We start from the raw sequence: 15668 nt of genomic DNA on the forward strand, positions 1-15668 counted from the left end.
CTCTAAAACAACAAAAAAAACGGCAGATGTATGATTGAAAAAATTCCAAAACTGATCCATATTTGGGAAGAGACTTTATTTCCTGTATCATTCTTACTACCGTCTTCTTCAATCTTGCCAAGATTCCCTGTCACATCTTCACTCACTGTTGATTTTCATGTTGGAGTTTCACACTACCGACCACAAGTTATGAATGGAGGAGTGAAAAAAAATAAATATAATGAATATAGAAACGTTGACTCACCGCAGAAAGACTGAGATGAGGCCCCAGAGATTTGATAACATCCTCTGTGAGGTCTGACTGGTCAGAGTCCCAGACAAAGCCTATGGTTACAATCTCGGGGGAGTTCATGAGGACCCGTCTGATCCTAATCCTCTGCCCACAGTTGCTCTGGAAGAGGAAGATGCAGAAAAAGCAATTTTGCGTAATTACCAAGTACACTCAAAAAACTTTCCAAGTATTTGAGAATTGCAACACATCCAATGAAACTTTCTACAAACAAATTATGGAGAAATAATTCTTACAATACTGAACTGCTTCCATAGGACTCTTTCTATTATGTGAACAATGTGCACTTTGCATAGGCTACTTACTGGACAGTTCCGAAGGTCCCCTATCGTACTTGCTGTTTGTAACAGCTCCCCGAATGACTCGTGTCTGCGTTGAAGCATCTGTTGACTGAGAAAAAAGAGACGCATTGTCAGCAGGAAAGTCCAAGCAAGCCGGAGGGAAGCAGACAGACAGAGACAAATAAAGATTAAGGTATGCAGAGAGAGAAGAAAACCCACTGAGTGTGAAATTTCAGCTAAAAAGTTATGTTATGGCCTTGTGACAAATGTGCAGAGAGCGACATGAAAACAGAGTGGGACGGATGACATCGGGGGACAAGCAAAGAAAGTTTCACATCGCCTGCGCCTTACCAGAGTGCGGTGGTGGAGACATAATGCACCAGCTCTGTAAACGGCAGTGGGTCGGAGGATGCCCCACAGCTACGGCACACAGACTGCAGAGAGAGAGAGTCAGAGACCAACAGGGTGAACAAACACACGACAGAAAGTTACAGAGGTGTGAGTTCATCAGGCATGTCTGCTGTCAAGGATTAATTATCAAGTCAGCATGTCATTCTCCAGCGTGAGAGAAGGAAAAGCAAATACCAAAAAAAAACACAAAAACTGGGCTCTGTAGTACATTTTAAAGCAACCAACTAAATTTAACTTATATAGTTATCAAACTCTCTCTGACTGAGGCAATCTTCATTTAAGGCCTTGATAACATTTGCTGGATTGGATAGCCTGAAGTCGAGGAGGAACAAAATCCACTGACTGTGCCCCTGAGGGATTTAGTCCAAAGGCGCATTATCTGTTTGATTCCGAGATAGCACTGGTTTGGGACAGGGACAGAGTCAGTGATGGGCATCATAGCCACAGGGAAGGGAAGGGTGGCGTGTGTGTGTGTGTGTGTGTGTGTGTGTGTGTGGTGCTGGAATTTATGTGTACACCATCTGTGATTTATCTGGTACTGCTGCTGCTGCACTGTGGAATCAGACCAGAAACACCCTCCTTATTCCGCTGGGGCAACCCAGTATCAAAACATGACGGATTGGATTTCTACTGTCTCAGACAGTGATTCATGTACCTGTCTGTGTGTGTGTGTGTGTGTGTGTGTGTGTGTGTGTGTGTTGCCTAATCCTAACATTGGCTGGTGTGTTCAGGCTCTGCACATATTACTGTATAGGCTGTGCAAACAAAGACATTTGTTGAGTATGAGCTCAAAGATATACAGCACAAACAGGAAGACACAATAAAAAGAAAATTAACACATCTTGCTCAGACAAAAAAGTACGACTCCTTTGTAACACTGCCTTTTCACAGAGTATGCAGCAGCAGAAATAAAAATAATCTCCCAAGTGAAAATAACACAATATTGCCCATGCTTTCTAACGCACTACTGACCTGCTCATAAAGTGACATAGCAAACTTCTGATGCGTGATGCAAGACTTTGAAGTGCAGGCATCCGTCTCCTCCGGCACAATGTGCAGGTGGATCCTCTCCAGTATGTTCTCCTGTGACACAACGGACATCATCAGGTCAGACTACAAAATATTTACAACTGTATTTACACCCTGTCTTTTGTTCCTAGATGATGCAGGTATTTCCAAGAGCAAAACTCCTGTACTGTGGGACACACTGTTAAATACCAACTTTAGGAGGCATGTTGTAAACCTGACAGCAGGAGGAAAATGTTTAAAGAGCAAGCCATACTCCATTTTAGCCCCCACCTGTTTCTATGGAGCGTTTGTGAGTTTATAAAATATTAAGGCTGCAAGGTAGGCCCGCACGACTTCACAGCCTGTTAATCTGACACTGGCTAACTCCTCGCATAAATTCTACACCAGCACGGCTACTGCCAATGCATTACATGCTGAATGCTCAAGGGCAAACATCTCTGTGGGATTAAGAATTAAGATCGTCTATAAAAGATCGCACGTAAGCGTCAGTCTCAGATGTAAAAAGTTACTGTTAGTTTTTTGTGGGGTGGGGGGGGGGATTTGGCAGACAAAGAACGAAAGCATCAAAGTTGCTTTCTCAGCATCTTAATTCATTGTGCGTTTGGGAGTAATTTGGTATTTGAAAAGCAGAATGACTTAATGTTCACACAGTGTTTACATATGGTACAGTACTCTACACTTCTGTGTAGACACGACATTTTCTCTTTTGTTTATCCACTGCAGTGTAATTGGACTTCCTAAGTGGATAAACAATGATTGAGGATGAAAAAAAAAAAGATCAGGATACATCTGTGCTGTCTGGGTAAAAGTGATCAAAATCGTGAGAAAAGAAATAAACAAATCAAGCTAAAACAAAGCAGGAGGATATAAGATGTTGCCAGTTCTGTTTTACATTTGGAGCCAGAACAAAACTGAAAACAAAATAATGATGTCAGCATTTAGTTCTGGCCAAAACAATGCTTCGTTACGCCAAAAAGTGGAACCGTTGTGTTAAAATGGACACATAAAAATCAACTTTAAATAAAAACACACAAAATAATTCAACATAATGTGGTAGCATAAAACAAGAGAGGTTCAAACACAACACAACCACGCAGCTTATATAACCTGTCAGGATGATATTTTGCGGCAATGTGGCAGGGGTTGATGGGAGGGACAGAAGCTCTTTCAGTGACCTCGCCAAACAGTTTGTTGCAGTGCATTACCCCGAACTGTGTGGCAGGGGGACACACAAACATACACACACATCCCTCTCTCCATTTGCTAGTCTCCCTTCCTCCCTCCCTCTCTCCCTCAGGACAGCCGTGTTGCCACAGGAACTTACAAAGCACTCTGCGGCATCGTCCATGAAGCCCAGCTGGAAGCGCTGCTCGTCCTTAAAGGTCTCTGCCAAGGCGTGACGCAGGTTGTCAGAGGGCAGGGCGCGCTCCCGACTGTGCTGGAACTGGGAGAAAATACCCTGAAGAGGAGAAGAAGAACTTGATTGCACACAGACAATGGGATAATTTGTTTAATAAGAAGCATGTGCATCACCCTGACTGCTCAATAAAAAGTCTGGACATGTGACCCAAACAGTTATCGTACTCTACCTTTAATGCACAAAAGATGCACGATTCTCCAAGACAAAAGTGTCCAGGTAGCTGCCTCAAGCTGCGTCTGAAGATGTCCAGCTGCCATAGTACCTACACAAAGGAGAGAGGAGGACGTTATCTTGTTTCTTTGCACTATTACATTTAACACTGACCTAAAATAAAGCAAACATACTGTAAGAACACATGCATGTTTCATTCGAGTGGGAACATTCTTGGGTCTTTTGTTACGTGAGGTATTAAGGACGGAGTTTCCAAGGTCATGAGGATGAGGAGTGGGCAAAAGGAACAACTCTGTCACAGAAATGAAGCCGGCGGTGATGATCATCATCTCCAACCAGCTCATCGGTTGTGTCATCCACTGAGTCACAGTCACTGAGAGTGACCTCACTGTAGGGCACTAATGAACAAGCTCACCAGGCCAGTATACCAGTAGTCAAAGGCAACCTTCAACTACACTGCTTGGAACCTCTGACGAATTGGGACAGTGACTAATCTTTGAATTTTTAAATAAACAGCCCATTTTAAGAGGGTGGAACATGGTGTACTGGCCGACGGAAATGTTTCATCAGTTAGTGGATGAATTGCCATCAAGGATTTACAACAGTGTCCCAAGATGATCCCAATTTGGTAATCCAGTGACCTCACCTCCAATTCCACCATAAAACTGTTACTGTGTAAATTCAGTATACTTACAAACAATAGGCTGCCATTATGAGATGATTTGCAATAACAAAAATGATCTCCAACTTTTCCTTCTAGTTTGATCAACAATTCTACCATAGAAAATGTCCTGCTCTATGACAAAACACCAGCAAAACTGATGACATTCCCATAATCCTTTCTATAACTTTATATTTAGCACTTGCGCACATAATAATTGCCATATTTAGGTCTTTGTATAGTGTGTTCTGCTATGCGAGCATATCAGCATTAGTGTCTTCATTGTGAGCATGTTAGCAATCTGATGTCAGCATTTAGCTCAAAGCATCGCTGTATCAAGCTAGCATTCTGCCAGCATGGCTGCAGACCCTGAGCATTGTTGTTTTTTTAAAAGCTTCTGCTTGAATATTTTAGTTTCAAAGGCTGTACATATACTGTGTTTTGTTATAGACAACAACCAGCCAAAGCATCAGGAAAAACCTACCTGCACAGCACTGTTGAGGAAGCAGCTGTTCTGGCCTGGCTCGTTCAGCAGTCCCTTGGTGGGGGCCAGAGACAGCATGCTCCCCGGCTGGTACGATTTCCCCAGATTGCCCCCCGGCTTCCTGAAGAACTTCACCCATGCCATTGGATAGTTGGGTCTGCCTTTAGACAGGTGGGGTAGTCAGATGAGGACAGGGGAGGCAGGGGGGGGAGGGGACTGGTACTGGGATCAGATCCCTTGGCCCCCTGGAGGAGTGACTTCCCAACAGTCCGGGGCTAAGTTATTCCACAAGCTGCTACAGCTGCCCTGCTACACATGGGCCTCTAGTTCATTTCCACAGCTCATGAGAAGGTCCTTCTAATTTGTCTGCAAATTTTAGGTTTTTGCATAAAAAAAAAAAAAAAGAAAAAGAAAAAAGAAAAGTCAACACAAAAAATTACACTCCAAGTAGTCTTTGTTTTGGAAATCCTCTGATGATCAGAGATCTGATACTTCTGATGAAGTGCGTTTTGACTGGGGTGGAACACACCTCAGTCATCTTGTTGTCTCGATGGCTCTGCACAAAGCTTCACAACAGCTTTATACGGACTTGTGGACCCCTGTAAGCAAATTTTGCCACATGGTCCTGATGCAATTGAGGATATTCAGCTGCAGTCAATTGTCCCCCGTCAGAGGATCATCCACAGTCAGCTGTGTTAGAGAAAGAGAGAATGAGATTAACATGAGATTAAATGAGATTTTAGACAACATGATGGAGCTTATTATCTGGGCTTGCATACTTGTAAACACTATTGTTTTCTAGTATGTTTAATTGCATCTTTCACTGGGCAACATTTTTGTAGTTTTAAAAAAATCAAAGTGATTCTAAAAATAACAGAAATTGACTGGCATCTAAAGCTACAGTCCTCATTTCTGTGCTCATTCTAGGTTAGATGTCAGTCTGGATTGTATGTCAACAAAGCTTATATATTAACTTTTACAGACACCCTTTGCACTGAAGGCGGGTCAAACTAGAGCCGGCCAGGCTAACTTTGCATAACAACACTCAGGCGAGTTTATTTTCCATTTCCTAAACAGACAACAGCCAAGAGACATTTAAAACTGAACAAATATAATGCCTGAATCTACACTGCATGGCATGTTTTTAAATAAGTTTTCAGCTCAAACTGAAGCTGATTGTCAGCAATTTGTGGCCTGAGATTTTAAAAGTCCCATATAAAAAACACAGCTTCAAGTTTCTTGTGTGTCCCATTTTGGCAGTTTCCCTGGCATTGTCACTCTTATCTAAACTCAACTATAAAAGAGGACTGGCCTGACCTATTTTTAACACGAGAGGAGCAGTCGAGGGCATTATAACAAACCACTGAAGATGCAGTTCAATTTATATAACTTGCAGTCCGTGCAGCTTTTACAAAATGGTGAGAAAAACCAACAAAATCTGCAGTGAATGTGCAGCATGTGCCTGTGAAAGCAGCTCTGAACAAAGGCTACTTTGAGAGGTTTGATGGATGAATATGTTTGTGCTGAGTGAGGCAGTGGAAGCTGTCTCTTGGTTATTATAATAATGAATGCCCCAAGAGGAACATACAGTCATAGCCTGTAAGTTTTAATACTGTTTATTGTGATTTTTATAGGATATTCTTTTATGTCATTCTAAATGATGACAAAGCTTACCCCGAGACTTTATGAACAAAACTGAAGTTGTGGCAAAGCAGATGTACTTCCAGCACAAGGAAGCAACAATGAGCAAGATTTCCTTGTAAGATACATAATGATTCATCCTGTTTTAGTCTCCAACACCTCCTCAAAGAATAAACCTCAAACATTTTGTTATTCAGGGTGAGGACAAAAAAGATACTGCCCTACTTTGCGCAAACAATGAAACTTTCCTCTTGTGACAGTCTCCAGAACCAAACACAAAGTTTCAGCCAAAACCAGTTGGACAGCATTTCCATCCTGGTATTTCAGGAATCCTCACTGGATGATGATGTTGCAATGCTGAAACTTTACAGCAGCAGGTCAATGGTGCAATCTTAAGTTGAGCATTTACATGTATCATATAGCCATCTTCATGTGATTCAATCTAAATACGCCAACGTCTCTGCCCCTGTGCTTTGCAACTGGACTCCATGGCAACAGCATTCCAAAGCAATCACTTAAGCTCACCGTTGCTTAAGAGCTGCTGTTTTCGGATTAGTTTCGGCTGGAGGGCCGAGTGGAAAACGGTACGCTGCACCTATACAGTCCACCTTTACCAACATGTACCCTGGCATGCCAGTACTATCTGTATGACTCATCATAAGTCATCTCCAGGCCATGTTAGCATGTGATGAAATAGGAAAAAAACATATTTCATTAATCGATTATTCTCATATGCAATAGCAGCATCATTAATCCATCACAATGTGAGGGTGTTGCCATCACTTTGACAGCTCAATCACTTCAGGAAATTAAAACTCAACAACTTCCACAGTTAACGTAGGGTATTTAGTCCCATTTTCAAAGATGAAATGCAAACATGCCACATGACCGTGGGGCATCTCTTCCACATCAATTTGCAAGCAAGCAAAAAACAACACAACACATCCACATGTCCACATTATTCAATGTCAGTCTGATGGCACGGACAATGGACCCCGTGCATGTATTGTATTGTGACATTGCTGACAACAGCCAGAGTAAATATGGCTCTGCCTTTCTGGTCCTGGAAGTTTTATTGCATTACAGGGGTCCACTTGAAAAACTGCCAACCTCACTTATGTTAAACTCAAAGCAAAATTGGCACTTGCTGACTACAATTGAATGACATCATTCTGAAAGATTAAGTTCTGCTGCTTAGGGGGCAAAGAGCATAATTTTTCAAATAAGGAAAAATACTACAACATTTCCTTTTGCCCTTGCTAAACAATGAACCGCATTACTTTCACTGTCATTTCCTTTTGTGATATGATGAAGCCTTTGTTGAGAACATTTTTTCCCCCTGAAGAAATACAAAAAACATTCAAGGCTTATCAGATTATGCGTCACCTTTCGTCTAACAACATCATGTCATGGGGGCCGTGCAGTGTTTGCACTGAAGGACATGATATGATCATTCTTACTGTGTTTCATGTTATGTTTCATGTTTTGTTTTTTGAGTAAAAGGCTCATTTCTCAAAAATTGAAAACAGATTCCTCATAAATGGCTTCAAGTGTGTGCAGCCATGTGAAACCTGCCGCCTTGTTTATGAACCTAGGTGGAGAAAATGACTCAACAAGCTGGTCACACATTGTCCAGAAGCCAGGTTTACATCATTACTTAATGTACGCCAACACTGGCGTTGACACCCTTCCGTTTCGAGTCTTAGAGGTTAGGTTTTCTTCTGGCTGATCCTTACAAGTTTGACCAAAAGCTTGTAAGTATACGTTGTTTTCATAACTGTGGTTCACATCAACAGGTAACCAAATGAGCTCACGTTCATATGAGAGTCAGTTCTTTGTTCAACACTGGTCCCTGCAGGCCTGTCTCACAAAGCATTCAACTTACTCAAGTTCTCTTTGAGTTGTGGGGCTTTAATATACCGAACATTGCTGATCCAGGATAACACATGGATCAAATGACCAGAGTTTTTCCAAGGCCGCCATGAGCTCAAGCCCCTGAAAGAAGCAAGGTTCAATCACAAGCGACACAGACAGATCAAGAGCAGTGTATTTCAAATGCGATAAGATGAAATCATTGATCCCCGTGGGGAAATTGGGTCATGATGACAGCGAAAAGTAGTATGCCGTGAGGTAAGAGAGGTTTTAATCTAAGCAGATCACTTCAACATAAAAAGCACTGCTTGAAACAACAGAAAACAGGAGAACAATCCGTTAGCAGAAGAAATACTATAAAAAGAGTGGAAAATATTATGTTTAATTTGTGTTTTATGTTCCTTTTTATCAAGTTAAATCTAACCCCAGCTCAGTGGGAATACTTTTAATTAATAAAATCAGCCCAACAGGCTCCACTGTATGACATGGCTTCATGAAAGAAGTGCATTTATGAATGAAGATGCTAAAAACTAGAGGACTCATTAAATCAATGTTTTTTAGACCTCAGTTTTATTTCCGATATACTAAATTGTGATGGAAAGCAGAGTCTTATAACAACTTTCTATAATCTTGTTATTATGTATTAAATGATGGTAGGGTTTTGGGGGGGAGGTGGATATTCTATATGTTGTATTCTTTTTTTTTAAATAGATTTTAAGAATAAATAAAATGTTTCTAACATGTCTGGTCTGTGGGGATTATTTACTCCAAGAATGTAATTTAAAAACTCTATAGCTTTAATATTTATGAAACAAAGCATCAATACAAGACACATAAGAGTAAAATGAAAATAAGGGATCCGCTGATATATCGGCTGAACATCTGTACCGGTCAATACTCTCCTTGGCACTTACTATTGACCTGTCAGCAAATAAGACAACATTCACATCAATTTGGCGCAGGCACATTCATGAGCTACTGACTCGTGACACACCTTCCATCAGCTTGTATGGCCGTGTAGGTAATAAAAAATCTTCTCATTGAGTAGGTAATAGTATAGCGAGCTGAAAAGCCTTTTGCAGCAGTTACTTTTCAAAGAAAGATGATTTGTTTTCATGTGAAAGCAGCTTAGCTCAAAGTTTGCTTCATTAATGTATCTGATTAAATTTGAAATGACTTTATAACGGTTCAGTTATATTCTTTTTTATTACAGATTTATGAGTTTCCCGGCACAAAAAAAGGGGGAATAAATAGCAACAAAATCAAAAACAGACGGCACTGATTCTAAACATCAGTATCATCCCAGAAGTATGAATACATATCTTATCTGTGAATTTGATTTAATAGTAACTTAATTAGATAACAACTTGATAATCATTAACTTTATCATCGAACTTAATGGCAATTAAATGACCTCAGAGTTGCTCAAGCTTCTGATGCCGCTGCCTTCCTATGTGCTTGTGTGACACTCTGCCCGCATCACGGCATGTCTTGCCAAAAATGTAGTAAACATCTGAGTGGAAGCCAAACAAAAGAAATGATTTCACTTTTTCTCCCTCAGGACCTCGAGAACAGGAAGTCCAGTCTTCCTTTATAAACAAAGGCGTACTCACACTTGTCAAACTACGTACAATTGACTCCTTTTTTTTTTTGGTTCTCTCCTTGTCACAAGGAAAATGCTAAGGCTAGCACCTTGGAGCAATCAGCCAAAGAGTGTGTTGTGCATCAGCATCTTAAGACGAGCCTGAGGGAGCCGGTAAGATGTGGGCACGTTTGGCATGAAGACAACAGGAGTCGGATGCTATAATTTATCTATTAGCGATCCGCTGATGGATAGCCTCATTAAGAATGATTCGATTGATCTCCGTTATGTGGCGATGCAAAGAGCCGCTGATGAATCAATCTGGTGAATTGAATCACACTAATTTAATGTCTATACAATGTGAAAATAGGGACACACCGAGGGAACAGGACGAAGAAAGAAGAAGTATTCAGTGTACATAAAGAGGCCTCTGCCGGGACAACAAATTCTCTCTACAGCTTAGTTCATTCATCACATGCTCATGAGTCACACGGTTTAAATAATTACATTACGTACATCTTTCCATCAAGTTGGGATCCATGCTAATGAATGACTTTACGTTCAACAGCAGCTCCAACTCCCGTTAGCATTTTTCCTTTTTTTCCATAAAATGTACTTTATGTGTGTGAGTTTTGTACATCATCATATCTTAAACTTGTAAGTAATCCAGTGTTAACTTCAGACACATTATGTCAGAGCTCTGTTGAGTCACACTTTGTGTCTTAGACAGCGGTTAAATAGAAATAAAACTATTTCCATCCTTTTCACACCCGCGCTTAAGAAGCCCACACAACTTTTTTTTTTTTTTATGTAAACCACATGAACTTAAATAGCCAGCTGACGACATAACTGGATGGCATTTAAATGTAAAACTAGACTGTTGCTAGAGAAGCAGAGAAGCTCCCGAGTTTGGTGAAACAAACTTTTATGTAAAACAAATTCAATGTGCGAGTATGTGCTCATTAGCTGCGCCCTGGAAATTACCTGGGTGGTGTTGAGCCAAAGTTTGGGGGGGAAAAAAAGCAAAAAGGATCCTAATGAATGGAATTAAAACGCTGAGCAAGGAAACAGGCAAAAGGCAGCTCCTCTTGCCAGATGAAACTGTCCGAGTTTTACTTTAGTGTTGAGTTATCCCCGACTGAATTACATTTTTAATTTACTGATGGGACACGGTGATAATTAACAAGCGGACAATTACTGACATATCCCATGTCTCCAGAAAAGGAGTTGCTCTATTTCAGAAGCAGTCATGCAAACTTCTTAGAAGTCTGATTCATATGGTCAACATAGGAATGAAGTCATTTTTATAGAGAAGTCTCACAGCCGACAGTCTCCCACTCAGACATGTACTTCCACTTTATGCGTCTTTTCTTTTTATAAACTGTCAAATTCTTCTCTAAAGTTTTCCCCTCTACCGTCAACACCATGTTCTAATTTTCTATGGTTTAACAGATTGGCTTTCTGTCAGTCTGTTTATTTTAATTAGGAGCCGGTGCCGGGGAAAAAAACACACTAAAGTCTTAAAATATACAAAAGCCAGAGCACAAGCATCCACTGCGTGTACGAGAAGAAGCAATGAAACGTCGCCCTGCATGCTAGAACTCTAATATAACACTGAAACTTGACTATTAAATTCCCTGCGGACTGCAGACGTGGTTTAAGCCTCCGGGCAACAATGCGGCGGTCGTTTCCTGTGTGGGCTTCCTGCTCAGAGGCTTGCCACTTTCCAGCACACGGTCAACGCGTTCAGCCCTATGAAACTGAACAGGTCACCTACACCTCGCTGAGTCACCCATTATTCCTTACTGCGTCCAAGAGAGGAAAAGGGAGAACAAAAGCACATGTTCCAGGATCCCACACTGAATGGGTTCTGGCTGGAATATAACATCCTCTCCTGCGCTCTTACGATTACTTCCTTAATGTCCTAACAATTCGACAGCAGCTTCCCAAGAAACATCAAGTGATAATCGACAATCATCATTTTTTCCCACCATCTTAAAACTTTGTGTGCGTGTAATTCAATTAGATTTAAAAGCAAATGTGGGTATGGGTTTGATCACTTGCTACAGTCTGTATCGGGGCTGCAACTTCTGATTTTTTTCCAAATTGATTTCTAAATCGAAAAGTTGTCAAAACAGTACTTATATTCCAGAGCATTCAAATTGCCTTTTTTTATGTCTAATCAGCAGTTCAAAACCCAAACACTCTTCATTAGTATCATACGTGACAAAGAAGGGAAAATATTTCAAATTAAAAATGCTGAAACTGTCAATGTTTCACATTGCTCGAAAAAAAATGACTCTTTCAGTCAACAAAGCGCTTTAATTGTCTTCTAATGTAATTTGGGAAAACAGTGCCTAGTTAAAGGACACTTATTCCAAGTACTCTCTCTCTCTTTCTCAACATGCCTGAAAAACAAAGAGGACACAGAGAGTCTCACCTCTCAAAACTGGTTCTTCTGCATGCCTCGATATTTACATCACCATGTAGGTCCTGGAGGAAATGTTCCACAACCATCTACATAAAGGATGAGTGTGCGTGGGGCTTTACAGGGCTGATGATCTCACTTGCTTCATCATTACTGTGCTCACAAGGGGACTGAAGTCTGGTTCTCAGGGTGGAGGGGGGTCTTATCACAGGAGTGAGTTTCAGTGGGAGAGACTGGTTCACAGGGGCCACAGGATGAGGGGGGTCTGCAATAAGCTCCTGTAACCTAACCAAATATATGGTCATATATATATATATATATATATATATATATATATATATATATATATATATATATATATATATATATATAAATATATATATATATTAAGAAAAGTGCATTTAAAAGAAAGTACGCAATATGAAACCTCTCAATCTGGTCAGAAACATTAAGAAGAGCCTTGGCAGTTAGCTTGAACTGTGCTCGCTTATCCTGAGGTGACACAACACCATGAAAAACAGGAGCAAATCTGACATTAAAATTAAAACTTTAATAATTTAAAAGACTATTCAAACGCAGTGTTATATAAAAAAAAATATTATAATACATTAAAAATGATAAGCTTGAAAGGAGGAGTCTGTTTAGCCTCGTTTTTGTTATGCTAGTAACATAATTTAAATATTTTATAAATAAGCTAGCTGTCAAAAACAAAGCGACTGAAAACGACTTTAAAGAGAAAACACCAACAATAAGTATAATTATAAACTGGATACAATCACAGAAAAACCTACAAAACAAGTCTTATGGGCTTTTAAAAATCTAGAAACCACATTTTATAACTTAAAGTGTGCTAACTGAAGCTAACACGACGCTAACGCTACAGGCCCTCTACCTGGCTCGGCTTCCTGACTTACCTGAGCTCCAGGTGAAGCTACATTTCCGCCTCACGTACGTGCTTACACACACACACAAACACACACACGGGGGTAAAGTTTTTTTAAAAGAACCACTCAAATGAAGAGCCACTCACCTGAGAGAAGGGGGAAATAACCCGATAAAAAGCGTGGTAATATCCTCCAAGCGGGAAGTTAGAAGTGTGTTGTGTTGGTTGAGTTTCGGGAGAGAAGAAACTGTGCAGCCGCCGGAGTTGACGGCAGAGACGCACTGCTGGAAACTACAAACACCCACAAGTAAAGTGTTGTGTTCGCGGAGCACACAAACTTCACTCCCTCCGACTTTTTCAGGGCTTTCTTCTCCCACTTCGGACACACCAGCACCAGCAGCAGCAGCAGCGGCAGCCGCCTCTTCCTCCTCCGTCCACTTGCGATATATTCCGGGGTCGTGTTTTCTTTTTTTCGCTGCGGTGGTTCGCGGATGCGCGGCGGTAGTGAGCAGCAGCACTGCCCGCTCGGTCGACTTCGGCACCTGAAATACTGGATTAGAGATGTTTTCAGAGCTGAGATGTCAAACCCCGCCTCTTCAACAGTGTATTTACTGCAGTCTGCCATGCTACTGTACACCACTGCCACAGCCACAGCGCACTCACACACACTCACGGGCGCGGACACACACTCCAACACAGCGCCAACTCAGCTGGCAGGCTGGTTGCTGTCGCTCCATGGTGCAGGGGTTTGCAGTTTGCAGCCCCACTACAATGCGTAGTGTGTGTTTACTGCACAACTGCGCCACATATATACTTCGGAATTGTTGTAAAAGTAGCCTGTCTATCAGTAGATGCAATTTAAAGCACTTAAAGATGCATTTTGTCTGCAGGAATGCAACTAAAAACAACATAAATAAATCACCCACTTGCAATGGATTATTATGCATGCATATATTTGCACATGAAGCATGCATTGTCAGCAGACTGGTGGCCTGTGATTAAAACATCCACCTGCATGCAGTCCTGACACTGGTGCTTATAAAGAGAGTGGAGGAAAGTGATGTAAGGCTCTTGTTACCCGAACACCACCATCTGCCTGATCCTGTTATATAAAGAAAAGCAATGAGAGAGATGTACAATTAAAGCAAAGGGGACTACACAGTGCAATATCCCCGTCGTGCTTCCAAGCTCGAGGCCCCCACGAGTGAGTGAGCAAGCGAGTGAGCCCAGGCCACATTTTCATCTGGAAAAAATTAAATTAATTAAAGTAAGTAGTTTGGATCGCCTCCACAAGAGGGCATGTTATATGGGGTATAAAATTAGGAGGCTGTAAACTATATTTTGGATGTTGCGTTCATTTATTTCCCCCAAAAAATCTCTACTGTAGGTAATAACATTTAACTTGAGCTATGACCCCAGGGTTAGCTCGAATTATAGATTAGAAATAAAGCCATTTTTCAAACAGCAAACAAGACAGACTGCACACATCAGCACTCTACTATTACTGCAACTGTCTCAGTTGTATTTTTCTTTGTTCCACACTCTTGACCAATTAATTTGCCTTCTTGGAAACCCTTAAAATCAGTCTAGATCCTTGAGAGGACTCTACTCAAGCCTGCCAGCTATCTCAACCAGGGCCTGTGTCCGACAAGCTTTGTGTTTGAGGGAAAATTCTCTGCTTTCATAAAACAGTCAGCGCGGTCACTCATTAATAGGGCCGAGGAAACGGTAGGCAGTGATCGAGTGTGCGGTGAGGGGTCACAATGTATCAGCGCGGTCCAGCCTTTCCCCAGGAAGTACTTGAAATGGCCCATTGAGGAGACAGTTTCCCTCTCCGCACATTTCCTCGAGGGACATATAATGCTTCCTGTAAAAAAAAATAAAAAAAGTTCAAGAGTGTGGTAATAATCACTTTGAGTGATGTGAGCTTTAATGAGCGTTGTGACTGGCTCGCTCTGTGATAACGCAGCAACACTTCAGGCATTCTGGACCGTCGATGTAACGATTCTTTTTAGACAGGATTAACAAAAAGAGGGGTGGTGTTTTTTTTTTGTGTGTGTGTGTGTGTTATCGCTGTGGTTCTCTGAGCTCACACATTCAAGATCTACTTTATGATGTTGGACATTCCCACCCTGGATATAGGGGCCGCGTCGCTTTGAAGTGCTGCCACTGAATATCTTGTGCTCCCTTATAAATTATGGATCAGGCAGCTCAAACAGATCAGGCCTTTAACAAGTTCCACAAATGTAAACTTCTTCTTCTTTTTCTGACCTTGGTGGACAGCTCGCAATCCAGCCGCTGAATCCGACCATTTGTGCGGCGTCAGCACTGCTGCCTCACTGCGAGCCAAAAGTCCAAAAATGTATCATTGCACTGACACATCTCTGCCTGCCTGGCTTGCACTTTGAATGACTTCGGCAGTCAACGTCTCATTGGTTTTTGGATATGATTTATTCAGTTTTTTGCCTCTGCTCGTCCCCCAAGTGTTCACTTCTTTGCTTGTGTTGTTAACTTTT

General features: G+C 41.4%; 1 protein-coding gene across 5 annotated transcripts in view; it reads right to left on the minus strand.

Annotated features, from left to right (window-relative positions):
- Positions 1 to 13853, minus strand: part of usp53a (ubiquitin specific peptidase 53a) — a 32782-nt gene extending 18929 nt beyond the window's left edge. Inside the window, exons 1-9 of one of the 5 annotated variants that reach the window (XM_030431590.1) lie at positions 13300 to 13849; positions 5276 to 5436; positions 4747 to 5112; positions 3600 to 3692; positions 3335 to 3469; positions 1954 to 2064; positions 922 to 1004; positions 595 to 679; positions 245 to 391 (exon numbers count right to left, since the gene is read on the minus strand). In XM_030431590.1, coding sequence (XP_030287450.1) covers positions 245 to 391; positions 595 to 679; positions 922 to 1004; positions 1954 to 2064; positions 3335 to 3469; positions 3600 to 3692; positions 4747 to 4890 — 798 coding nt within the window. In that variant the 5' untranslated portion in view covers positions 4891 to 5112; positions 5276 to 5436; positions 13300 to 13849. Of the gene's footprint in view, positions 1 to 244; positions 392 to 594; positions 680 to 921; positions 1005 to 1953; positions 2065 to 3334; positions 3470 to 3599; positions 3693 to 4746; positions 5437 to 12281; positions 12555 to 13299 lie in introns of all 5 variants that reach the window. The other 4 variants (XM_030431591.1, XM_030431593.1, XM_030431589.1 and 1 more) reach the window with 4 other exon arrangements.
- Positions 13854 to 15668: the final 1815 nt, after the last annotated feature.

The sequence above is a fragment of the Sparus aurata genome, chromosome 10 (genome assembly GCF_900880675.1).
Source record: "Sparus aurata chromosome 10, fSpaAur1.1, whole genome shotgun sequence".
Lineage (NCBI taxonomy): Eukaryota > Metazoa > Chordata > Actinopteri > Spariformes > Sparidae > Sparus > Sparus aurata.